General features: G+C 41.4%; 1 protein-coding gene and 1 long non-coding RNA gene across 2 annotated transcripts; one reads left to right on the forward strand and one right to left on the reverse strand.

Annotated features, from left to right (window-relative positions):
* Window positions 1–2054: 2054 nt before the first annotated feature.
* Window positions 2055–10260, reverse strand: LOC139573127 (uncharacterized). Its single transcript, XR_011674544.1, has 2 exons — window positions 10224–10260; window positions 2055–3078 (listed from the first exon to the last, which is right to left on the reverse strand). It is a non-coding gene; the product is annotated as an uncharacterized lncRNA (long non-coding RNA).
* Window positions 10261–18775: 8515 nt separating this feature from the next.
* Window positions 18776–21853, forward strand: LOC139573128 (complement C1q-like protein 4). The gene is made up of 3 exons (XM_071396264.1): window positions 18776–18923; window positions 20191–20346; window positions 21439–21853. The coding sequence occupies exons 1-3, from the start codon at window positions 18851–18853 to the stop codon at window positions 21726–21728; spliced, it is 519 nt and encodes a 172-aa protein (XP_071252365.1). The 5' UTR covers window positions 18776–18850; the 3' UTR covers window positions 21729–21853.
* Window positions 21854–27355: the final 5502 nt, after the last annotated feature.

Below are 27355 nucleotides of genomic sequence, written 5' to 3' on the forward strand. Positions count from 1 at the left end.
TTGTGTTGTTTAAATGTTCCCTTTATTTTTTTGAGCAGTGTATATATAGACAGGTGTGTGCCTTTCCAAATCATGTCCAATCAACTTAATTTAGCACAGGTGGACTCCAATCAAGTTGTAGAAACATCTCAAGGATGATCAATGGAAACAGGATGTAAATAAGGTATTTCTGTTTCTTATTTGTAATACATTTGCTAACATTTCTAAAAAACTGTTTTTGCTTTGTCATTGTGGGGTATAGTGTGTAGATTGATGAGGAACTTTTTGTATTTAATCATTTTCAGAATAAGGCTGTAACGTAACAAAATGACAAAAAAGGGAAGGGGTCTGAATACTTTCCGAATGCACTGTATATAGACTAATGGACTAGCAGTGATCAGAAGGACCAGGGTAGACTCTAATGGACTAGCAGTGATCAGAAGGACCAGGGTAGACTAATAGACTAGCAGTGATCAGAAGGACCAGGGTCGACTCTAATAGACTAGCAGTGATCAGAAGGACCAGGGTAGACTCTAATAGACTAGCAGTGATCAGAAGGACCAGGGTAGACTCTAAAAGACTAGCAGTGATCAGAAGGACCAGGGTCGACTCTAATAGACTAGCAGTGATCAGAAGGACCGGGGTAGAGTCTAATAGACTAGCAGTGATCAGAAGGACCAGGCAGGGTAGCTGGCTGAATATGTTTTGACTTATAAATATTTCAGGTTTGATGATGAATACTCCCTCCAAACTAATGGAACATCGATGGGCTCGACATTCGCTCCAAGCTATGCTAACCTTTATGTGGGTAATTTTTGAATACATTTTGTTAACATTGAAAATTAAAATAATTTTGGGAATAAAATCCTGAAGTGGTATCGATATATTGATGCCATTTTTTGCATATTGGGAGGAATGAGAGAAGAGCTGTCAGACTTTATGGCATTACTCAATGACTTTGACCCCAATCCCAAATGCACTATTGAATGTGACATTAAACGTGTTCATTACCTTGATATGTGGACTTGTAAACAGGGTTCCATTTGATTTCTAACACTGTACAGAAAAAAAACGACAAATACTATATTACAGGTGAACAGCTTCCACCCTGAGCCGTTAAAAAGAGGACTTCCAGGAAGCCAGTTTTTCAGACTGCGCAGTATATGCCAGAGGACTATCTAGCAGCGGAGATGCGCAATACGTTTCTAAGAGGCTACTCTCCACAATGTGTGGATGAAGCTCTTGATTTGGCATTGGGGGAAGCACTAGATGAACTGTTACAAAAAAGACCCACTAAAGGTAAAGAACACTGTAATGTTCACCACCACATATACTCTGAACTCGCGCAAAGTGGGAGATGCTGTCAAGAAACACTGGCATGTTTTATCATCGGACCCAGCTCTGCCAGCTGAATTTAAGAACCCACCACTTATTGTATATTGGAGAGGTCGCAATTTACGCGGCAAATTGGTCCATGCCAACTGCCAGCCAAAAAAGAAAATGAGCCAGGCTCTTTTACGCCCTCTTCCGAATGGTAGCTATAAATGCAGAGGTTGCTCACTGTGCAACAATATGATGAAGTGTGAATATTTCTGCCACCCACACACAGGAAAACGGTTCCAAATAAATTACATTATTACGTGCTCCACCACCCATGTTATCTATATGATTAAATGTCCATGTGGGCTGTGTTATGTAGGTAAAACCTCTCTCAAAGTGATAATTAGTGAACATAAAAGTTAAATCAGGAGAAAGGACAGGGATTATCCAGTTGCAGTACATTTTAATGACAAAAAACATGACATTTCTACCTTTAGATTTTGTGGCATAGAGAAAGTCAAGATATCAGACAGGGGAGGTGATATGAATAATACTCTGAGCAAAAGAGAAGGTTTTGGATTTTCACCCTCCAGACATTATACCCAAAAGGTCTTAATGATGAAATGCCCATGAGTGTTATGTTGTAAATGTGAATATGAGTTAATGCCGCCACTTCAGATCACTCGGATGTTTGTTCTTGTACTGTACCCAATGATTTATGAAACCTTAGTTGATAGGTCGATGTCCTCATTGTGGTTTCACAGTCTTGTTTAATAAGTTTTATGTACACACTTTATTAGAATTATTAGAATACTTATGAAATGCACATTTTTATATTTGGTAACATATACTTGTTTTCCCTATACTCCAAACCCATTCGATGCATTGAACGGATGTGGGAGGAGCAATGTCTACATAAGGGTGCCAATTAAAAACACTCAAAAGAACTCTGACGAAGGCCTTGAGGCCGATACGTAAATCTTAATAAAGAGCAGGGAAACTATCAAGAGCAGTGTGCGGGTTTCTTCTTTTTTCTCATTTTACTCCACAATGATACAATAATACAAAATACAGATTAAAAATAAAATTAAAACATTGTGGACCACTCAAATTGAGTTGAGGCACTAAAAGCAATCATAGTCAAACATGGTGCAGGCGTCATCTATAAAGCATTACATCATCTATACACAGACATCAACAAAACAAAGTACAGCAATAAAAATAAAATGATGAACTCCGTTGGATGTGCCTATGTCAGGGTCCACAGAGGATCAGGAATACATGAATGCATAAAGAATACTATTTCATACAGAATACAATAGAAAAACAGATTTAATAAAAAAAGGTCACTTTTGTGTCACAACAATAAAGTACATTGACAGTACAGTAAACTGACAGTCTCTATCTAGTTATGGAATAGTTATTGTTGGTCTACATAGAAGGAATGTCTCTGGATTCAGTGCACTGCAGGTTCATGTTATGAAAACAACAATAAAAGCAAAGCCTAGAAAAAGACAGAATATTTGGGCTGGTGGCTTGGTTGTCATCACTTCAAAGGTTGGTGTAAAGTACTTTTTGGTCTTAGGCTGTGGGTGTGTCATAAACCATCCACGCCTCTCTCAACTTGGGGTAGTATTTCTGGAAAGTCAGCTCCTCAGCACAGGTGCGCATGGCCAGGTATGTGTGCAGCAGCAGGTGGGGGAAGCAGGAGGTGAAGTAGGACATAAAGCCTTTTTGGAACGTCTGATGGAGATCAGGAATTTCATCGTAATGGTTACTCTATGGGAAACAGCATACAATTTATAGAATGTCACTTGCACACATTTAGTGAGGCTAACAATACTGAACAAAAATACAAATGCAACATGTAACGTGTTGGTCCCATGTTTCATGAGCTGAAATAAAAGACCCCAGAAATGTTCCATACGCACAAAAAACGTATTTCTCTCAAATCTCGTGGAGAAATATGTTTACATCCCTGTTAGTGAGCATTTCTCCTTGCCAAGATAATCCATCCACCTGACAGGTGAGTAATATCAAGAAGCTGATTAAACAGCATGATCATTACACAGGTGCACCTTGTGCTGGGGACAATAAAAGGCCACTCTAAAATGTGCAGTTCTGTCACACAACACAATGCCACAGATTTCTTAAGTTTTGAGAGAGCGTGGTATTGACATGTTGACTGCAGGAATGTCTACCAGAGCTGTTGCCAGATAATTGAATGTTAATTTCTCGACCATAAGCTGTCTCCAACGTCATTTTAGAGAATTTGGCAGTATGTCCAATCGGCCTCACAACCGCAGACCATGTGTAACCACGCCAGCCCAGGACCTCACCTGCGGGATTGTCTGAGACCAGCAACCCGGACAGCTAAACATCCGACTTCAACTGTACATAGTCAATGAACACTGGTCACTTTAATGTTTACATACTGTTTTACCAACTTCATAAGTATATACTGTATTCTAGTCAAGGCTCATCCTGATGTACACACCTTTTCTGTTCATATACTGTCCATACTGTCTATACACACCATTATAAACACAGTGCACAAAACATTAAGAACACCTTCCTATTATTGTGTCTAGTTTGCAATGAAACTGTCCCTGTTTGTAAATGATTAAATCTGAATAGGTTAATCAATTGATAGTGACAGAATTAGATTACTTCCCAAGCAAAGTAAAGTTTTTCTCTCCTCAGCTATAGAAGGTTATAGCTCTGCCTCAATGTCAAAGAAACAAAACAATGATATCCCCATATGCATCGGAGTCACGTCTTTCTCTGGTATTTTAGAGCTTGTTTCTAGCATAAAAAATCTTGGACCAAAGCGTGTTATAGATCACTTTATAAATCAGATCCTTTGTATTGTCTTCAAAATCTTAAGCTAACAAGAGGTAGGCCTGTGCTTTTTGACGTTTTCTTTGATAAAAAGTAGGCCTATGGCAAACCCTCTCATACTCCCTTAATTTCAGTCTTGGTTTTAACCTAACAGCTCTTCACTGACACAGAAGTATGCTATTTAAAGAGTGCATGGTGGGTGGAGGAATTGACTGACAATTCTATGGATATAGCAGCCTTTAGCTTCATTTTGTCTGTCAAACAGGTACTAGGCCTTCCTCTTATTTATTAAATAGGAAGACAAATAGGCTTCAACATAAATCCCTCTTGTTGTTAGTAAAGAGCCGCCACCGCGGACAGATGCCCACCCAGACGCTCCCCTATAGGTTTAGGTTTTGCGGCCAGTCTGATCAGAAGGACCGGGTGGGGGGGGGGGGGGGGGGGTACTGTCACGCCCTGACCTTAGAGATCCTTATTTATGTCTCTATTTTGGTTTGGTCAGGGCGTGAGTTGGGGTGGGCATTCTATGTTTTGTGTTCTATGTTTTCTAGTTCTGTGTGTTTGGCCGGGTGTGGTTCTCAATTAGAGGCAGCTGTCTATCGTTGTCTCTGATTGAGAACCATACTTAGGTTGCCTTTTCCCACCTGTCTGTGTGGGTAGTTGTCCATGTGTAGTTGCCTGTGAGCACTACGTTGGCTTCATGTTTCTTTTGATGTTTATTGTTTTGTTGGCGAATTTTTATATTAAATAAGCATGTACGCTCACAACGCTGCGCTTTGGTCCACTTCTTCCCAAGACGATCGTGACAGAAGCTATGGGTGATTTAACCAAATACACACATCCTACAATTGAGGTACTTTGGATATGTACGAAGATTTGGCATTTATAATGTTCTAATTAATGCCTCAAGGCCAAACAGACTCCAGAAAGAGATTCCAGTCATCGAGAATGAGGGCTACAGTATTGCCTCTTGTAGTTACATATACACTCAGAAGAAAAGGTGCTAAGTAGAACCATACAGCATTCTTCGGTTTTTCCCCATTTTTGGTGCTGGGTAGAACCCTTTGCAGGGGGTTCGATCTAGAACCATATGTGTAGAGTTCTTCAAAGAACCCCCTGTGTATAGTTCTACCTAGAACCCTCTATGAGGGGGTCTCTCTCCCAGAGAATGGGGCATCAAACACCTTCTTAACCTCTCCCACGAACTCCTCCAGACTGCTGCATATGACCAGCTCCCATACCACTGTAGCCCAGGCGAGCGCCCTCCCGGACATCAGCATGATAAGGTACGCTATCTTAGAGCGGTCCGAGGGGAAGGAGGAGGGCTGAAGCTCGAAAATGAAGGCTAGAAACGCCCAATAGGTGCCTGGCTCTCCCTTGAAACGTTCCGGGGGAGGTAAGCGGTGCTCCCGGGAAGCCGGAGTGACCGGTCCGCCGAGTTACAGAGGAGCTGTGAGGTTCCCGTGGTAGTAGGCTGCCTCCCAGCCAAACCGTGGAATTGCTCCAGCAAGATGTCAAACGCCTGCTCATGTTTGACACAGAGTCTACCCCCCCCCCCCCCCCCCTGGATGGCCACAGCGAGGTCATCCAGTTAAGTCTCCTCAGGTTCCCGTGGTATTGGGATTCTCCTGGCTCCAGCGACTCGATCCCCTCATTAACTGGTCTACTGGTGCCATCATGGGCTGGAGCCCGTTCTACCATGCCCATTGCCTGAAGTCAGCACAACCTGCCGCGGGACGTCTTCCGGGGGGCTCGGAAGTTGCTCCGGGCCCTCTCCGCCATTCCTGCGGAGTACCAGGATCTCAGAATAAGATGAAGGCATACCTTTTACTTATCCCCAACCGATTGTGTTTTTTGTTCATTTATTTGCGTTGTTTGTAACTTATTTTTTTACTTATTTTGTACATAATGATACCGCTACCATCTCTTATGACCGAAAATAACTTCTGGACCTCAGGACTGCGATTACTCACCACGGACTGGCAGAATCCTTTTTTTCCTTTAACGAGTCTGACGAGTTCGATATACTGCTTTCTTGGAAACAGACCCAGCTCCGTGTGATTTGCGTGAAGAGGAAGTGGAGAAAAAGGGGCCAGAGGGCAGGCTGCCTTCTAAGAATTCGTAGGCGATCGAATAAACCCCCACTTCCGTCCATTCTGCTAGCAAACGTGCAATCTTTGGAAAATAAAATAGATGTTCTACGCGAAGATTAAACTACCAACGGGACATTCAAAACTGTAATATCTTATGCTTCACGGAGTTGTGGCTGAACGACGACACTATCAACATTGGTACCTGGTTATATGCTGTACCTGCAGGATAGAACAGCGGCATATGGTAAGACAAGTGGCGGCGGACTATGTATTTTTGTAAATAACAGCTGGTGCACGATATCTAAGGAAGTCTCGAGCTATTGCTCGCCTGAGGTAGAGTATCTCATGATAAGCTATAGACCACACTATCTACCTAGAGAGTTTTCATCTGTATTTTTCGTAGCTGTTTACATACCCGCACAGTCAGAGGCTGGCACTAAGACAGCATTGAATGAGCTGTATTCCGCCGTAAGCAAACAAGAAAACGCTCACCCAGAGGCGGCGCTCCTAGTAGCCGGGGACTTTAATGCAGGGAAACTTGAATCCGTTTTACCAAATTTCTATCAGCATGTTACATGTGCAACCAGAGGGAAAAAAACTCTGGACCACCTTTACTCCACACACAGAGACGCACAGACTACTAAAGGAAGCACAGCCGAGAGCTGCCCAGTGACACGAGCATACCAGATGAGCTAAACTACTTATATGCTCGCATCGAGGCAAATAACACTGAAACATGCATGAGAGCACCAGCTGTTCCGGAAGACTGTGTGACCACGCTCTCCGCAGCTGATGTAAGACCTTTAAACAGGTCAACATTCACAAGGCTGCAGGGCCAGAAGGATTGCCAGGACGTGTACTGCGAGCATGCGCTGACCAACTGGCAAAAATGTCTTCACTGACATTTTCAACCTCTCCCTGTCCGAGTCTGTAATACCAACATGTTTTAAGCAGACCACTATAGCGCCTGTGCCCAAGAACACTAAGGTAACCTGCCTAAATGACTATCGACCTGTAGCACACACATCTGTAGCCATGAAGTGCTTTGAAAGTCTGGTCATGGCTCACATCAACACCATTATCCCAGAAACCCTAGACCCACTCCAATTTGCATACCGCCCCAACAGATCAACAGATGATGCAATCTCCATTGCACTCCACACTGCCCTTTCCCACCTGGACGAAAGGAACACCTATGTGAGAATGCTATTCATTGACGACAGCTCAGCGTTCAACACCATAGTGCCCTCAAAGCTCATCAATAAGCTAAGGACCCTGGGACTGAACACCTCCCTCTGCAACTGGATCCTGGACTTCCTGACGGGCCGCCCCCAGGTGGTAAGGGTAGGTAACAACACATCCGCCACGCTGATCCTCAACACAGGGGCCCCTCGGGGGTGCGTGCTCAGCCCACTCCTGTGCTGTGCTCCCTGTTCACTAATGACTGGCCGTGTGGTGCCAGGACAACAACGTCTCCATCAACGTGTCCAAGACAAAGGAGATGATTGTGGACTATTGGAAAAAGAGGACCGAGCACGCCCCGATTCTCATCGACGGGGCTGTAGTGGAGCAGGTTCAGAGCTTCAAGTTCCTTGGTGTCCACATCACCAACAAACTAACGTGGTCCAAGCACACCATGACAGTTGTGAAGCGGGCACGACAAAACCTATTCCCCCTCAGGAGACTGAAAAGATTTGGCATGGGTCCTCAGATCCTCAAAAGGTTTTACAGCTGCACCATCGAGAGCATCCTGACGGGTTGCATCACTGCCTTGTATGGAAACTGCTCGGCCTCCGACCGCAAGGCACTACAGAGGGTAGTGCGAACGGCCCAGTACATCACCAGGGCCAAGCTTCCTGCCATCCAGGACCTCTATACCAGGCGGTGTCAGAGGAAGGCTCTAAAAATTGTCAAAGTGCTACCCCACGGCAAGCGGTACCGGAGCACCAAGTCTAGGTCCAAGAGGCTTCTTAACACCTTCTACCCCCAAGCCATAAGACTCCTGAACATCTAGTCAAATGGCTACCCAGACTATTCACATTGCCCCCCCTCTCCACACCACTGCCACTCTCTGTTGTCATCTATGCATAGTCACTTCCATTAACTCTACCTACATGTACATAGTACCTCAACTAACCGGTGCCACCGCACATTGACTCTGTACCGGCACCCCCCTGTATATGTTATTTTTTTACTGCTCCTCTTTAATTACTTGTTACTTTATCTCTTATTTGTGTGTTTTTTAAACTGCACTGTCGGTTAGGGGCTCGTAAGTAAGCATTTCACTGTAAGGTCTACACCTGTTGTATTCGGCGCATGTGACGAATAACATTTGATTTGAGATACTATGTGTGTGACGTAAGGATGACAACAGTATAGACGGTGTGTGATGAGGCTGGAAAGACAGTTGGTCCATTGGCCAGCTCGGCTTGTTACTTTGTAATAAAGTCTATTTGAATTCACAAGTTACGGTATCTGACAAATATTATTGGCCGAATATTTCCACAACAATTTCTACACTACTTTCCCTCTGTAACGATGTTCGTATGAGGAAGAAGGAGTAGACCAAGGTGCAGCGTGGTACGTGTTCATGATTTTTAATAAAGCTGAACACTAGAACAAAAAATAACAAAGAGGAACAAACGTAACAGTTCTGTCTGGTGCAGACACACAAAACAGAAAACAACTACCCACAAAACCAACATGGAAAATGGCAACCTAAATAGGCTCCCCAATCAGAGACAACGAGAAACAGCTGTCTCTGATTGGGAACCAACTCAGGCCACCATAAACCTACAAACCCCTAGACCATACAAAATCCCCATAGACAAACAAAAACCCTAGACAAGACAAAAAACCTAGACAATACAAAAACTTAACAAACCACCCTTGTCACACCCTGACCTAACCAAAAAACAAAGAAAACAAATATAACTAAAGTCAGTGCGTGACACCTTCCATCTATAGCATTTCTTAATATTGTGCAGTTCCTTTGGCTTTGATGCCTCATGACTGAGTATTGATTTGTTCAGGTAAATTTTGCTGTGATCTGAAAGGGGTGTTAGTGGGCTGACTGTGCACGCTCTGAGAGACTCTGGCTTGAGGTCAGTGATAAAGTAATCTACAGTACTACTGCCAAGGGGTGAGCTGTAGGTGTACCTACCATAGGAGTCTCCTCGAAGCCTACCATTGACTATGTACAGACCCAGCATGCGACAGAGCTGAAGGAGTTGTGCGACAGGTTCATGCTTGTGTATGTATGTGTGTGGGTGTGAAACCATCTATTATCTGGGCAGACAGCAAAAGGTGCTTGCTGGCTAATTTAGGAGGAACTATGTCTAGAGTGATTTCCTGTTGCTCTGACACCTATTGTCCTTTGTCCTCACTAGAAGATTAGAATAACCAACAGTTGCTACAGAACAAGACGACCAAAGTCTATACCTCTTATCCCAGTTTCGTCCTGTTTCTCCACACACGTACACATACCAAGATCACGTGTTTTGTATATGCTTGCATAAGACAGTCTGACTATATAAGGTTCCTGCACTCGTGTCATTTGAGCTCTCGACCTCCCATCTCAGAGTGTGGGGTCGACAGCTACATTATTGCAATTCTTATTAAAGGTCAATTGTTTGAATAAATAACAAGGTCTCTCCTCAATAATTAGTTATTCCACGACACCGCGTTTTCATGAATTTGATTATATACATTTGAAGCCCATTCAAGTATGGGAATTTCTCATTGTATTCATATTTTTGCTATAAATTAAACACAAAGCTAAATATACAGTGGCTTACCAAAAAGACAGTAGTTGGCCTATGTGATAAATCATTTCAATATTGGTAATTATTGGCAATAAAATATTGTGTGAAATGTAGGGAGGTGCAATATAGCCAACAAGGTCTCTGGACTTGGGCTATGATTCTTTCTTTTTTTTGTCTGATGCTATCTTTTGTCTTTACATCCAACCTTTGCCCACTGGGCTCTTACTTCGCCTCTTCCCCGCTGCCTAAACCCACGATGCTGCTGTCGTGTCTTTGACTATGCCAGATTGATTGCTATGACATGCTATTCTGTAAAATCATTTTTCCGGTATTAATATTACCTGATTGAACTAATCATGTAAATATTAATTAACTAGAGAGGGACACCACGAAAGAATATTTATAGAGCTGTTATCTTTCGAATAAACTCTTAAAGATTTAGTAATATTTTACTAAATAGCCGTCACATTAATCGTCATTTTATTCAGTCTCATCTGAAAGTTGTAAATCCTTGATTATCTGCAAGAATCCTGGCTAACAAGTTGAATCAGCAATACAAAATTGGGTTTAATTATTTATTTACTAAATACCTAACTAATCACACAGAATCACACATATACAATTAGATCATAACTTGATCACAAATTACGTCACAGAAAACGTCCCTAGCGGGCGGAATAGATATGACAGCTTGTTACACAAAGGGAAGGGGCGGGATTTTAGTGAAAGAGCGGGAGATTCGGAACAGGGCAAAAGCTGTGCTCTCGTAAATATAGTTTCTTATGCATTCTAAATACCGCCCATTTGACAAGGAAAATGCTATACATATTTACTCTGAGCTGCGCTTCAGTAGGTTGGTGGTAGATGGAAGACCGTATCGCCAACCCGAGTCCTCTGTCCTTTGGAGGATGTCTCTGGTCTCTGGTAGTCACGGGATACTTTGTAGTACCGTTGTGTGTGGAAGACGGGATACTCGGACCGTCCTTCCTAACCTGCGTTTGTAGCAGCTGTTGCCAACTCAACGGCTAGGAGATATCACTTCTGTAGTGAACACGAGTTCAAAGTTCATACCATTCACAATCAAAGTCCATGCTGATGTTGGCCTAGTTCTGTAGTTATTGTCTGAACCATCTTGACATCGGATCGTCATCCAAAATGTGCCCGGAACAGGAAGTTACATTTTTGTCACTGCCTTTATATAGTGGAGGTAGAGGGGTGTGTCTGAAAAGTCTATTACCCAGGTCTCTTCACAGGGGCGGGCCCCTGGTTGAGCAGAAGCCACATTTATGAAAACACAGATCTCTCATTTGGATGGTAAAATTACATTTCACCTCTTCACAAACAATGTCATATTCAAACATTTGAATTAAACAACAATTCCATGTGAATCCGATACCTCTGACGTTTAGACTTTTCACAGTAGAGTTTGTCATTCTATCATTGATGAGAATGTGTCAGCGGGCAACCGAACTGACGTAATATACCTTAAGTACCACCGCATATGTTCAGTTGGTTGGATTGCCAGAATATAGTTCATTTCCCCCCAACTTCTGATGTTACCCAGAATCTATATGTTAACCCATGGGTTTCCTTATGTCACATCAGTTATAGTGGGGAGAGAGAAAAAGGGGGAAAGAGGTATTTATGACTGTCGTAAACCTACCCCCAACCCAACGTCATGACACTGCCATTCCTCATTTGTGAAGAAGTTTTAAGGAGTGTCATTTCTTGATTCAAGTCACGACTTCCACCGAAGTCGGCTCCTCTCCTTGTTCGGGCGGCGTTCGGCGATCGACGTCACCGGCTTTCTAGCCATCGCCGCTCCATTACTCATATGTCCATTTGTTTTGTCTTGTTCCATACACACCTGGTTTTCATTCCCCAATCAATCTACATGTATTTAGTCCTCTGTTCCCCATCATGTCTTTGTGTGTAATTGTTTATTGTTACGTGATATTCTGTCAGGCACTGCACTTTTGTTATAGACCGTGTTTTTGGCACTAGTATGTTTTATGTGCTGTCGTTGTTGACCGGTATTAAAGTGCGCCTGTTTATATACTCCACTCCGCTGCACTTGACTTCGCCTCCCATATACACGCAATTCTGAAGAAACTCTATTCCTTATCTGTAGCAACACCCCACTCAACAACATTTTTTCCTCATTATCAGGCAATGACACTCTCAACGCCGAAATCTTGCTTCATTCATTTGTTGACTTTTAAATTAACAATATATACTCATTGATTCTTGAAGTAGGTAACTTATAAATGCCCCGTGAACTTAGTTCAACTGGCTTACCCTAGCAGTGTCAACATTTATAAAAGGTCAAAAATATAATTCTGATAAATGTAACAGCTGCATAATGGAGTAAAATACTCAACTCTTTTTGTATTTAGAAAATCCATCAAATATTGAGTGTATTATTAGCACATAAACAAGTGTATAATGAAAGACAGAACATTTATGGAATCCAGACATTTTGGTGGGACTGGATTGAGGCTTGATACTAAATATATGCCATTTAGCAGATGCTTTAATCCAAAGTCAACTTACAGTCATGTGTGCATACATTTCACTTGTGGGTGGTCCTGGGAATTAAACTAACTATCCTGTTGCTGCAAGCGCCATGCTTTACCAACTGAGCTACAGAGGACACCATCAGAACCCCAAATATAACCTTTTTCACTCCATTCTTTGTAAACAATGTCATTGTAAACAAACGTTGTATATCCTTATTGTACATCCTTAAAACATGATTGAATCTATCATTTCGATCTCATGGATGGTCAGTCCTTGCATCCATAGCTCTGTCCATACATTTCTCTAACCCCATCCATCATGTGTTTACCAAAACAGTGGCAGGGAGGAACACTTTGTTATTGTTTGAACTACAGATCACCCCTTTTACATCAGCACTTCTTCAGAATTGAGCTACCATACTGCCACTCCTTCATTCTTGTCACGTTCCTGACCTGTTTTCTCTTGTTTTTGTATGTGTTTAGTTGGTCAGGGCGTGAGTTGGGGTGGGCATTCTATGTATTGTGTTTCTATGTTGGGTTTAATTTGTTGCCTGATATGGTTCTCAATTAGAGGCAGGTGTTTGACGTTTCCTCTGATTGAGAACCATATTAAGGTAGGCTGTTCTCACTGTTTGTTTGTGGGTGATTGTCTTCCGTGTCTGTATGTATGTTCGTACCACACGGGACTGTAGCGTTGGTTTGTAGTCTGTACCTGTTCGTGCGTTCTTCGTGTATTTGTAAGTTCTCATGTTTTAGGTCAGTCTACGTCGTTTATTTGTTTTGTAGTTTGTTTAAGAGTTTTCGTGTTTCGTCGTTCTGTTAATAAATATTCATTATGTCTTCATCACCCGCTGCGCCTTGGTCCGCTCATTCACCACAAGACGACCGTTACAATTCTGAAGAAGTTGCGTTTTATGCAGTTTCATTATCAGATTCTGAAGAAACACATTCTTGGTCTGTCGTAATACTAGACCCAACCAGGCAGCACCCCACTCAACAATACATTTTCGTCAGAGTCAGACAATGGCATTTCCTCATCGTAGGCCAGTTTGGGAGGGAGAACTATGCAACATTGCACACATGAAACAAGCTCTTTCAAGACTCAGGCAAAGAAAGCATGTGGTCCAGATCGTATCAGGATTTTAAAAATAGGATCTAGCTCCAGTGGTCACACACTTAACACTTCCTTTCAGCTGGGCTCTGTACCTACAGTGTGGAAGAGGGCTAACATCCATCTGCCCTGTTCCTAAGGTCCCCAGTCCTGGAGAGAAAAGTGAATGTAGACAAATATCCCTGACACCCGGTCTGGGCAAAGTCCAGGAAAGGCTCAATGTCAAGAAGCTCATAACAGTTGCTCTTGAGGAATGCAAAAACTAGTATTGCAGGCTTGCCTCAAAACAGATCCTACAACAGAGAAGAGGAGACAGTACTTTCAGAGTCCTCCACAACTGTCCAGCATCCACGCAAGGACAGATAGGTCATCGCCACTTCCATCAGAATTTTAAATAACCAAATGTGAATTTTTTTTACTTTAATTTCTTATAAACTAGGACCTTTAAAACAAATTGAATGTAGTATATTGTGTTTTTAAAGTATTGTCTAGTGTAACTGTTAGTTCTGCATAATTCAGTCTTGTCGAAAGCGAGCATGAATGAAATAAATCAAATTAATATTTAATGGTAATGTCGGGGTACGTTCCTTGTTCCTTGTCAATCATTGGCTCATTGGTGAAATTAGCATTCAGACAATATCTTTAATTAAGTCAATCAAAAACCTTTATTAATGCAATTGCAGACAGAAGTTGACAACGGGAACATAGCACACATATTTCCGAGTAAGTTCTGCACCCCTAAGGGCTCAGCTGATTTTATGCATGTGATCACTCCCTAGTGGTATGATCACCTACGTCAATGTATGTGTGTATCAATAAGCTGAGGTTACCTTATAAGGCAACCTAGTACAGTAGCTTCTCTGAATTTATTAGAATTGTCCACTGTCTCACAAGATCAAAATATCAAAACCAGACAGTGGTTACTTCCCTTTATCTAGTTTCGGTCTGCCTCAGACCTAGCCTGCAAACACACTCTCGCAACAGCCAGGGCTTAACCACAAAGACTGATATAGATATCTTGTGAAACGTATAGTGGCAGAGTTTTTAGACACGTAACAACCGTATCTTATTATAAGGCCTGCAGCAAAACATATGAATCTTAAGGTCCCCTTAATCAATAATGGGGAGGGTCTTTGGGACCCACCGCCTACAGTAACAACATGCTGGAGTAGATGTTCCTCAGAATCAGAAAATGACACTAGAGAGAATAAAGTAGATGTCACGCGTCAAAATGTTGATATATGACCCTATGTCATGATGACGTGTGCATGCCCATATTTGGGCTTCCGGTCAGGACATCCTGGTGGGGTGGGGGGCGGGGGGTAGGAAGTGACCATGTGTTTGGGCAGCCTGTTCCTGGTTCTCACTGTTTATAGTGTGAAAATAGTTTTTTTTATAGTGTCTTTGAAGTTGTCATGATGTTTGATGTCTAGTGTCCTGTTTGGAACGGGGTGGGGGGGAATGAACATTTCAAAGAGTAAGGCCCCCCCCTATTTTATTGCCCTCAGGGTTGTTGTATATGAAACACGAATGTCCTGGGGTATTGGGCTTTGCAGACGCCTTATAAAGCCCCAGAACAATACATGCGTAAGACTGTACATGATAACCCCCGGAATATTAAACAAAAATGACACCTATGCCAATTTGCGGTATGTTATGCGCGTCATGTCATGAACCCAGTGACCAAAGTCTTGAGGAAGTTCTGTGTGAAGCTCCAGAATGTTTTAAAGGAGTTTTGGGTACGAGTGAGGGACATATGTCTTACATATTCCAGCCGGAGGATTCTACGGTAAAGATATTCAACGACAGTGGCCCCAAACCCCTTTATCCGGCAAAACCTGGGAGTTTTTCTCCTGCTCTGCGGATGAGAGAATGGCTAAAGATTAGGCTGGCGCTCTGTAAAATTGAACAGGCCCTGAGTGGTACAAATGTGCCTGGATATGCGTTGGAAGAACAGGTCTGCGGCCGCAGTGATCTGAAGGCCCTAAGAATAGCTTCAATGGCCTATAGCCCTGACACCAAAGTGACAATTTTAGCCTGTGAACTTTATGATGGTGCTAATGCTACAAAGTCTGTAAATTCTCCTGTATCTTCCCCAGCATGCAAAGATGTAAACTTTTTTATTCCTGTGTTTAGTTTTAAATGGGTGGATTATCCAATTTTCATAACACTTATGAATAAGCTGGACAGTCTTTTCCAAAATCGTGAACAGTTAAAGCGCTGGCCACGGCTATCCTTGAGACATACACAGGACCTAAAGGCCCGAAGGATTATATACCCCTGGAGTGAAAACTTACGGAGTTTTGATGGACCGTGCAAGAGAGCCAGGCAGTTTGAAGGGGAATTGGACACGGATAATGGTGGATGGCTATACCAGGCCCCTGTATCTGTAAGAAAGGCATAGTAAAAGACCTTAATTATGAACGGATATAAATTGTATGTACATGATTTTTTGAATGAATTAAAGATGTTTTTAAAAGCAGTATCTAACGACGTCCTGAACTCTCTCGTTTTTCACTCTTACCACAGTCTGTCCCTGAGAAAAAAACTTGCGGAAAAAGCCATGTGCGATCGTGTGTGTGCGTGCGTGCGTGTGTGTGTGTGAGAAACAAGGTCCCTTCGCATTGTGTACATTTCAAGCTTTCAACAACAATAAAACAGCCATCTAAATAATGTTTGTAGGCCTAACACACTGTTGAGTTTCCTATTTAGTTGTCTTTATATGTACATGCACAGAGCTTCCAGGTGGCTCCAGCCTATGGTTGTTCGGTGCATGTACACCGGGGAGATTAGAACCCCAAAGAAAGATCCTAAAGGTCATTTCAGATTCAGGTTTAGGGTGTAATAACTTTAGTGAAACCGCATTTCACACTATGTACAGACATAGAGAGCCAACACATAAAGGTGTAACAGGGATGAATGGATATTCAATGTACAACAGTAGTCTTCTGTAACAAGCAATACGGGTTAAATATGGGCCACAGTCAATCATGACAGCCTTTGTGAGATACAATTTTAAAACCATTTATTTAATTCAAAATATTTAGTACATACAGTTTATAGCCGTTCATAATTAATGTATTTTACTATGCCTTTCTTACAGATATAGGTCCTGGTTAGCCCTGACCATTATCCGATCGCTAAGACGCTTGCACACTCCCTCAAAGCTCCGTAAGTTTTCCCTCCATGGGTAGATAATCCGTCCGGCATGTAAATCCTGGGTATGCCCACAGCATTAATGAATAAGATGTGTAGAAAATGAATCTGTTTAAGTCATAAGTAAAGGCCTTTCATAAAGAGGCTGTCATGATTGACTGTGGCCCATATTTAACACGTATTGCTTGTTACAGAATACACCTGTTGTACATTGAATATCCATTCATCCCTGTTACACCTTTATGTGTTGGCTCTCTATGTCTGTACATAGTGTGAAATGCGGTTTCACTAAAGTTATTACACCCTAAACCTGAATCTGAAATGACCTTTAGGATCTTTCTTTGGGGTTCTAATCTCCCCGGTGTACATGCACCGAACAACCATAGGCTGGAGCCACCTGGAAGCTCGGTGCATGTACATATAAAGACAACTAAATAGGAAACTCAACAGTGTGTTAGGCCTACAAACATTATTTAGATGGCTGTTTTATTGTTGTTGAAAGCTTGAAATGTACACAATGCGAAGGGACCTTGTTTCTCACACACACACACACGCACGCACACACACACACGATCGCACATGGCTTTTTCCGCAAGTTTTTTTCTCAGGGACAGACTGTGGTAAGAGTGAAAAACGAGAGAGTTCAGGACGTCGTTAGGTACTGCTTTTAAAAACATCTTTATTTCATTCAAAAAATCATGTACATACAATTTATATCCGTTCATAATTAAGGTCTTTTACTATGCCTTTCTTACAGATACAGGGCCTGATATAGCCATCCACCATTATCCGTGTCCAATTCCCCTTCAAACTGCCTGGCTCTCTTGCACGGTCCATCAAAACTCCGTAAGTTTTCACTCCAGGGGTATATAATCCTTCGGGCCTTTAGGTCCTGTGTATGTCTCAAGGATAGCCGTGGCCAGCGCTTTAACTGTTCACGATTTTGGAAAAGACTGTCCAGCTTATTCATAAGTGTTATGAAAATTGGATAATCCACCCATTTAAAACTAAACACAGGAATAAAAAAGTTTACATCTTTGCATGCTGGGGAAGATACAGGAGAATTTACAGACTTTGTAGCATTAGCACCATCATAAAGTTCACAAGCTAAAATTGTCACTTTGGTGTCAGGGCTATAGGCCATTGAAGCGATTCTTAGGGCCTTCAGATCACTGCGGCCGCAGACCTGTTCTTCCAACGCATATCCAGGCACATTTGTACCACTCGGGGCCTGTTCAATTTTACAGAGCGCCAGCCTAATCTTTAGCCATTCTCTCATCCGCAGAGCAGGAGAAAAACTCCCAGGTTTTGCCGGATAAAGGGGTTTGGGGCCACTGTCGTTGAATATCTTTACCGTAGAATCCTCCGGCTGGAATATGTAAGACATATGTCCCTCACTCGTACCCAAAACTCCTTTAAAACATTCTGGAGCTTCACACAGAACTTCCTCAAGACTTTGGTCACTGGGTTCATGACATGACGCGCATAACATACCGCAAATTGGCATAGGTGTCATTTTTGTTTAATATTCCGGGGGTTATCATGTACAGTCTTACGCATGTATTGTTCTGGGGCTTTATAAGGCGTCTGCAAAGCCCAATACCCCAGGACATTCGTGTTTCATAGACAACAACCCGGAGGGCAATAAAATAGGGGGGCCTTACTCTTTGAAATGCTTACTCTTTGAAATGTTCATTCCCCCCACCCCGTTCCAAACAGGACACTAGACATCAAACATCATGACAACTTCAAAGACACTATAAAAAACTATTTTCCCACTATAAACAGTGAGAACCAGGAACAGGCTGCCCAAACACATGGTCACTTCCTACCCCCCGCCCCTCACCCCACCAGGATGTCCTGACATTTTGATGCGCGACATCTACTTTATTCTCTCTGACACTTCTCCCGAAAACGAACTAAAACACTCCCATGTCACATTTCTCAGAATGTGTCACGCCCCGATTGCAATAACGTTTTTTTTTCTTTTTATGACCTGCAGGGAATATAAATGGGTGCCATGCACCTGAGCATATCCAAACGGCAAAGGAACACCAGATAGTCAGGATGGATGACTCTATTCGCACTGAGGTCAAAGAACTGAGGTCCATGGTGGATGAGCTCAAGAAGATGCAAAATGGTTTGGATTTTTTTATTAATATTTCACAGTTGAGGTCAATTTCAAATCAAATGTTATTTGTCACATGCGCCGAATACAACAGATATTCACCTTACAGTGAAATACTGACTTACAAGCCCTTAACCAACAACGCAGTTTTAAGAAAATACAAAAAAAAGTATGAGATAAGAATAACAAATAATTAAAGAGCAGCAGTAAATAACATATACAGGCCTATATATAGGGGGTACCGGTACAGAGTCAATATGCGGGGCATCTGTGTCGAGGTAATCGAGGTAATATGTACATGTAGGTAGAGTTAAGAATTTCTTCTCAATTTAGTTATTTCAGGATAATTTTTCAACTCTTGGAAATTAAATGTTAGTGAATTGTAATAATATAATAATTAATAGTATGGCACTATGGACATTCATGCAGTCGGCATGCCAATTGCATGCTCCCTCAACACTGGAGACATCTGTGGCACTGTGTTGTGTGACAAAACTGCACATTTTAGTGTGGCATTTTATTGTCCCCAGCACAACGTGCACCTCTGTAATGTAATGATCATGCTGTTTAATCATCTTCTTGATATGCCACACCTGTCAGATGGATAGATTATCTTGGCAAAGGAGAAATGCTTACTAACAGGGATGTAAACAAATTTGTGCACAACATTAGAGAGAAATATGCTTTTTGTGCATATGGAACATTTCTGGGAACTTTTATTTCAGCTCATAAAATATGGGACCATCACTTTACGTTTATATTTTGTTCAGTATATGTGTAACATACATGGAGAATGATTCCATACATGGCAATACGTGTCTCAGTATATATAATCTATTTTTAAATATATTAGCATATACAGTACCAGTCAAAAGTTTGGACACACCTACTCATTCAAGGGTTTTTCTTCATTTTTACTATGCCAAGAGTGTTCAAAACTGTCATCAAGGCAAAGGGTGGCTACTTTGAAGAATCTCAAATATAAAATATATTTTGATTTGTTTAACACTTTTTTGGTTACTACATGATTCCATATGTGTTATTTCATAGTTTTGATGTCTTCACTATTATTCTACAATGTAGAAAATATTACAAATAAAGAAAAACCCTGGAATGAGTGGGTGTGTCCAAACTTTTGACTGGCTCTGTGTCTGTTTCATAAGGGCTTCATCATATTGTTGATAGTTACGGTTAAAATATTGTCAATGCAATGGCTCTCTGCTAAATACCACTTTTTTTTCATAATAAGCTAATTTTGTGTTGCTTTTCCCTTACATAGATACATCCATGGTGGCTTTTTCAGCGGCGCTTAGACCACCACCAGGTGTACCTATGGAATCTGGTTATGGCAACACTGGACCAAGCACCTCTGCCACTACCCTGATCTTCAGCGAGGTGATCACAAACATTGGTGATGGCTATAACCGCTACACAGGTGAGCTTTATATTTCTATCTTAGTACTGGTCAGCTGTGTTTTACCATGTTGGTACCTGCAGTAAAAAAAAAAGAATGGTTAAAAATTAAATGGATGTAACTACACTAGGGTTTACTGAGATTTACCGGGATATTCTGCCCAAACCCATTCTCATTTCCCGAGATACATAATGGTGAGAAACCGATGACTTATAATCAATTGAAAATGTTAATCCCAAAACGCTGTATATCAATTTCCAGAAATGTTGGTAAATTTGCTTTTACAGGTCGTTATCAATAAAATGTCACAATAAGGTGCAGAGCATTCGATTTACCTGCTGGGGGGCAAGGAGACTCCCAGCTCCGCTAAAACCATTGACAACGGGTGCCGTTTTCAAGGGATTGTTAAATAAATGTTAACTGTTTCGTTGTAATATCATCACCTCTTGATGATCATAGTCAGAACTACACATTTATTCAATCATACATTTAGTTCTATCATCAGTTATTATAGGAGCAAAACTCATGATAATGATTACATTTCCAGTATCCGGACTGACCATTTTGAAGTATTGAGACAGAAAAACATATATAACGGATTAAACATATGTGAACAGAATATCTGCTGAGCTCAGGTAAATGGACAGAGCTAGATAAACAAAGAGTTAAACATTGGACTACAGTAAAAACATAATGTCAGCAGAAAAGACATATGGAACTCATCACCAGACATGTAGAAACTGAATGTCAGCAGAAAAGACATATGGAACTCAACACCAGACATGTAGAAACTGAATGTCAGCAGAAAATGTAACAAAGAAACCATGGTTGTACTGATCTAGGATCATCAGAAAATAACTAATACTGGAAATGTGATAACTATCTGACTACAGGTGAGCTACTGTATATGTGATCACAGATCATAGATTAGCTATTAGTATCTGAGTACAGGTGAGCTACACACACAAGTGATACTTTTCCATGTGCGAGCATGTGCGTGCTTTCTCCTATCACCACAATGGAAACAAAAAAGCATGCGCATGCTTGCAAAAAAACCTTGTCCTTTAACCATCTACTAATTGGGGAAATCTCATTGATTTCCCTCTGATACAGGAGTGTTTACAGCTCCTAAGAGAGGAGTCTACTACTTCACCTTCACCGTGTATTGCTGGAGCAATGGAAAAAAAGTTGGTGCAGCCATGTACAAGGATGGCAAGGAGATATTGTTTGCGTGGCTAGGGGCCAAAAAGGGATCCAATGAAGATTTTGTAACAAATGCAATCACCTTGCAACTGGAAAGGGGGAATGCTGTCTACATGTGTCTGCCCGAGGGCTTCGTAATTACTAGCCACGAGTCCTCTAATGTCACCACCTTCAGTGGGTTTCTCCTGAACCCCATGTGAGAATAGTGTGAGAGCAGTTATCCAAATGTCCAGAAGTCGAAACCCTTTTCTCTTGTTATCTCTCAACACCAATTTTCTTCCAATCAATTACTTTCAACAATAAAAGTGTGATTAAAGCATTAAAACATGTTATAGTGTTATTCATAATCAGGTCTGCTACTATCATGCAACTGTTTGGGGTTTTGGCCAACTTCAAAAAAATAAATGTCAAATAATAAAGCTGTTGTTACTGCAATGTATGTAGGGAGGCAGCCGGGTGCAGCCAGCCTGACCGCTGGTTCCACCAGGCTAGTAGGGAGGTAAGCGTAAGCTGTGGGAGAGAAGGCTAGGGGGTGAGTGACGGGGAAGGGACAGAGGCCAAGGGTAAGAGGAGGTGGTTGGAGGCGGTACTGAGAGAGTTATAAGATGAGTGAGGTAGTTGGGAGGCCTGTCACTGGTCATCTGCCCAAGTGAAGGGACCAAAGAGACTGAATTATGTAAGTCGCTTTGGATAAGAGTGTCTGCTAAATGACTAAAATGTCAAATGTACTGTGTACCTGGCTGTCTGGGTTTTGTTCCATATGTCCTATCCTCCATTGCAGTTTATTATTTGTGTATTTATTTGAATTGCACTGAATTTGTTACTGCATAGGGCAGTAACCCATCAGAGTGGTATACTACGAAGCAAGCTAGATCTACTCCGCTTCAGTTAGCTTCACATTCCTGCAGCCAACTCTAGCAGGCTTGTAACTGTGCATGCATGTCACACATGGCTAGTCGAATGCCGAACTCTTCATTGAGACTATGATGAAACATCAATCCAGGGTCTAGTCAGTGCCACATTTTAATTTGTGCCAATTTCAAATTGAAATAATTATCTTGCAAATTCGGCAGGCTATGGTGTGAAATAGTATTTTAGAAGTGCAGTTTTTATTTTATTTATCGTTAATGTCGTCTTTGGTGTGCTTTGTGGAGCCAATTTGAGTTCAAAAGAATTGGACCAAAAGAAAATAAATGAAAAAAATTATATTGTAAGCAAAAGTGAAGTAATGCACGTTTAAACTGAAAAGTAAAAATAAATGTAAACAAAAAATATTAAATTGTATGAAACATTTTTGTATTTAAAACGTATTGATAATTATTTTTGAAAGCATTCAGTTGATGTTTGCATCCAATCTTAGTTTCTTTGGTCCAAAAACTTATTTTGACTCTCAGTTCTTGTCCTTGCAATACATTTGTTTTCTTTCCCCACCTTCCTTCAAATATTTTTTTCTCTCCACTGAATTGTGGTACTTTTTTCACGTGGAGGCGGGGTTACGGGGATGGGCGTGTTTTTCCTGGTAATAAAGGTCATTGCGATCTGCTTCCAGCAACGAACGACTTCCTGTTTTTAGCCATTAGTCGCCTGTATTAGTATTAGAAATGTCACACCCTGACCTTAGAGATCCTTTTAATTCTCTATTTGGTTAGGTCAGGGTGTGACTAGGGTGGGCAATCTATGTTTTCTATTTCTTTGTTGGCCTGGTATGGTTCCCAATCAGAGGCAGCTGTCTATCATTGTCTCTGATTGGGGATCATATTTAGGCAGCCTTTTCCCACCTGTTTGTGGGATCTTGTTTTTGTGTAGCTGCCTGTGAGCAGCCCAGAACGTCACGTTTCATTTTCTTCTGTATTGGTTTTGGTGAGTTTAATATTTATTAATCATATGGAACTCTAAGTACGCTGCGCCTTGGGCCATTCATTCAGACGATCGTAACAAGAAAAGACAATACAGTATGAATAAACTGCTTCTCCAAGAGAAATCCCCGATCACACTAGTAGGCGATGTCATGGCGACATTGGCTAGCTAAGCTCATGCGTAGAAACACGTCATCGGATGTAACGGTCGTTTCGTGCCGAACTGCGCATGTGCAAGCCGTCAAAATCAAAGGCACTCCTTTGATATATAGTTGCTTTTGACAAATGAAAACCTGTCAGTTTGTCACTTTCACGAGGTTCGACTAATAACATGTTCAACTACTTAAGACATTTGCTTGAATCTAGGTATACCTTTAGATTTCAAGAAAATTATCAACTAAGGAAGAATTTTTCACTTCTCTCTGACTTCACAAAACCTAAACCTAGGCCTGGGGCCGGATTCACAAAACATTACTTACGAAAAAACTTAAGAAGCTGGTTAAGACAAAAAAATAAGAAGTTCATGAGATAGTTCATTAATGCAATTCCTCAAAATGTTCTTAGGAATTCGTAGTTTACTCAGGAACTTCGTAAATATATTTCTTAAGAACTTCGTAAATACCTTGTAATTGTTTTTATTTAACACAAATCAATACAGGAAGTACATGTGGGAACACAAGTATATATAAATAATATATATAAAGGACAATTGGGATAGGGGGTACATTATCACATTACACAAGGACCTTAAGGAACATACAGTACATACACTTATTATTCGAACAGCTTTTTGTTAGGTAGAGTATTTAATTGTCTTAAAATACAGTTCAATTTCTTTTTGTAAGAAAAACCTGGGAGTTTTTCTCCTGCTCTGCGAATGAGAGAATGGCTAAAGATTAGGCTGGCGCTCTGTAAAATTGAACAGGCCCTGAGTGGTACAAATGTGCCTGGATATGCGTTGGAAGAACAGGTCTGCGGCCGCAGTGATCTGAAGGCCCTAAGAATAGCTTCAATGGCCTATAGCCCTGACACCAAAGTGACAATTTTAGCCTGTGAACTTTATGATGGTGCTAATGCTACAAAGTCTGTCAATTCTCCTGTATCTTCCAGAGCATGCAAAGATGTAAACTTTTTTATTCCTGTGTTTAGTTTTAAATGGGTGGATTATCCAATTTTCATAACACTTATGAATAAGCTGGACAGTCTTTTCCAAAATCGTGAACAATTACAGCGCTGGCCGCGGCTGTCCTTGAGACATAGCCAGGACCTAAAGGCCCGACGGATTATATACCCCTGGAGTGAAAACGTACGGAGTTTTGATGGACCGTGCAAGAGAGCCAGGCAGTTTGATGGGCAATTGGACACGGATAATGGTGGATGGCTATACCAGGCCCCTGTATCTGTAAGAAAGGCATAGTAAAAGACCTTAATTATGAACGGATATAAATTGTATGTACATGATTTTTTGAATGAAATAAAGATGTTTTTAAAAGCAGTATCTAACGACATCCTGAACTCTCTCGTTTTTCACTCTTACCACAGTCTGTCCCTGAGAAAAAAAACTTGAGAAAAAGCCATGTGCGATCGTGTGTGTGCGTGCGTGCGTGTGTGTGTGTGTGTGAGAAACAAGGTCCCTTCGCATTGTGTACATTTCAAGCTTTCAACAACAATAAAACAGCCATCTAAATAATGTTTGTAGGCCTAACACACTGTTGAGTTTCCTATTTAGTTGTCTTTATATGTACATGCACCGAGCTTCCAGGTGGCTCCAGCCTATGGTTGTTCGGTGCATGTACACCGGGGAGATTAGAACCCCAAAGAAAGATCCTAAAGGTCATTTCAGATTCAGGTTTAGGGTGTAATAACTTTAGTGAAACCGCATTTCACACTATGTACAGACATAGAGAGCCAACACATAAAGGTGTAACAGGGATGAATGGATATTCAATGTACAACAGTAGTCTTCTGTAACAAGCAATACGTGTTAAATATGGGCCACAGTCAATCATGACAGCCTCTTTAGGAAAGGCCTTTACTTATGACTTAAACAGATTCATTTTCTACACATCTTATTCATTAATGCTGTGGGATAAATCAGGTGTTTCTAGGTGGGCTTAAACAAATCTATAGTGAAACAAAAGTGTACATTTTACACATGTTTATTGACTTTTAAAAAGACCACAGTAACATGACAGATATAGTGGAGATGCATGCTACACAAATCTGCTAGTGGATATTCAATGTACAACAATAGTCTTAGGTAACAAGCAATACGTGTTAAATATGGGCCACAGTCAATCATGACAGCCTCTTTATGAAAGGCCTTTACTTATGACTTAAACAGATTCATTTTCTACCCCTCTTATTCATTAATGCTGTGGGCATACCCAGGATTTACATGCCGGACGGATTATCTACCCATGGAGGGAAAATTTACGGAGCTTTGAGGGAGTGTGCAAGCGTCTTAGCGATCGGATAATGGTCAGGGCTAACCAGGACCTATATCTGTTAGAAAGGCATAGTAAAATACATTAATTATGAACGGCTATAAACTGTATGTACTAAATATTTTTGAATTAAATAAATGGTTTTAAAATTGTATCTCACCTTTTAACGATAGGAATAAGTCCTTTCCATCTATCACCAAGCATGCCCCCGGAGAAAAAAACTTGCGGAAAAAGCCATGTGCGCGCGTGTGTGTGTGCGTGCGTGTGCGGTAGTGGATGTGTGTGTGTTTCAAAACAAAGAAAACGGGGCGGGGTGTGTGTTCATAAATGGCTATGCGGTTGCGCTCAAGGCTCTCTCTCTCTTTACAATATCCTGCAAAACAGAGGCCTACCCCCCCCCCCCCCCAAACAAAAAAGTGTGTCTGTGTCTTACGGACACTTACGCTTCATTAACAGCCTTTCAAAACCTATGTTGTTTTCACGAGTGTACGAAAATAATTCTAATGATTGAAGTGTATGTACCTAATATGTTGTACTAGTTATTACTGTAACGACCCTGGGTTTATAAGCGCGGAAATCGACTCTGCCGCTCGAGCATGCTTTTGCGGCACAGTCGATAGCGCGCCGGACTTCGGGCTAGAAGGTCGAGGGTTCGAGACCTGCTCCCTGCCTGTTTCATTACACTGGTGTCAGAAGTGGGATTTGTCAGGTCATTACAATACGTTAAGCTGACTTAACTAACACATAAATATGTTTTTATTTTTTTAATTAAGAAGCTGAATATAAAAATGCTGCTTCTTACATAGAAATGGGTCAGGCCTCTTGCTCAATAGCACACAGCAGATCATTCAATCAATGGTGTTACTGGTTCTAGACTATGTTGAAATAATCTAAATTAAATGCAGCGGCCACTTCATTAAAAACTTTAGATGCATTTGACCGTAGATCGCTATGTTTTATAATGGGGTACATGTTCAGTACACATCCCTGCATTCTCTATTATAAAGTAGGCTGTCCTTTGAGGTCACGTAGGTCAATTTGTTGCTCTCTTTGCCTTTATACATCTAATTGACCTACTGTAAACTCCCTCAGGTGTAAACATCTACAATAATCATTAGACATACGAGTCAGAGTTATCATACCCAGTGTCAGGGTTTGCTAACTCTGGAAACTCCTTTGGTTTGTACAGGGTTAGGTAAATCAGCTCTTTGCCCCCCTTACATGGGGAATAATCTCCAAGCTGCTCTAAACGTTGATGTTTTTGGGGTCTCTAGGTTAATCTCTAGACTGTTGAATGAGGCCTGTTACAACTTTCTTACAAAACCTTTAAAGGGAGTTTGTGAAACCACTCAGTCATGGCTGTATGTAAAACATATTTAACACGTATTGCAGGTTACAGAAGACTCCTGTTGTACTTTGAATCGCCACTCATCCCTGTTACATCATGATGTGATGGCTCTCTATGTATGTACATGTTTATAATCCACATAGTTTGAATATTGTTTTCACCTGTTGGTTGTAACA

Source organism: Salvelinus alpinus, chromosome 1 (genome assembly GCF_045679555.1).
Source record: "Salvelinus alpinus chromosome 1, SLU_Salpinus.1, whole genome shotgun sequence".
NCBI classification, from domain to species: Eukaryota; Metazoa; Chordata; class Actinopteri; order Salmoniformes; family Salmonidae; genus Salvelinus; species Salvelinus alpinus.

Excerpts from the sequence above, each read along its gene's own strand:
- LOC139573128 (XM_071396264.1), top strand. The coding sequence starts at position 18,851 with ATGGATGACTCTATTCGCACTGAGGTCAAAGAACTGAGGTCCATGGTG. Across the intron at positions 18,924-20,190 it reads GCTCAAGAAGATGCAAAATG|ATACATCCATGGTGGCTTTT; the intron begins GTTTGGATTTTT and ends TCCCTTACATAG. Across the intron at positions 20,347-21,438 it reads TGGCTATAACCGCTACACAG|GAGTGTTTACAGCTCCTAAG; the intron begins GTGAGCTTTATA and ends CCTCTGATACAG.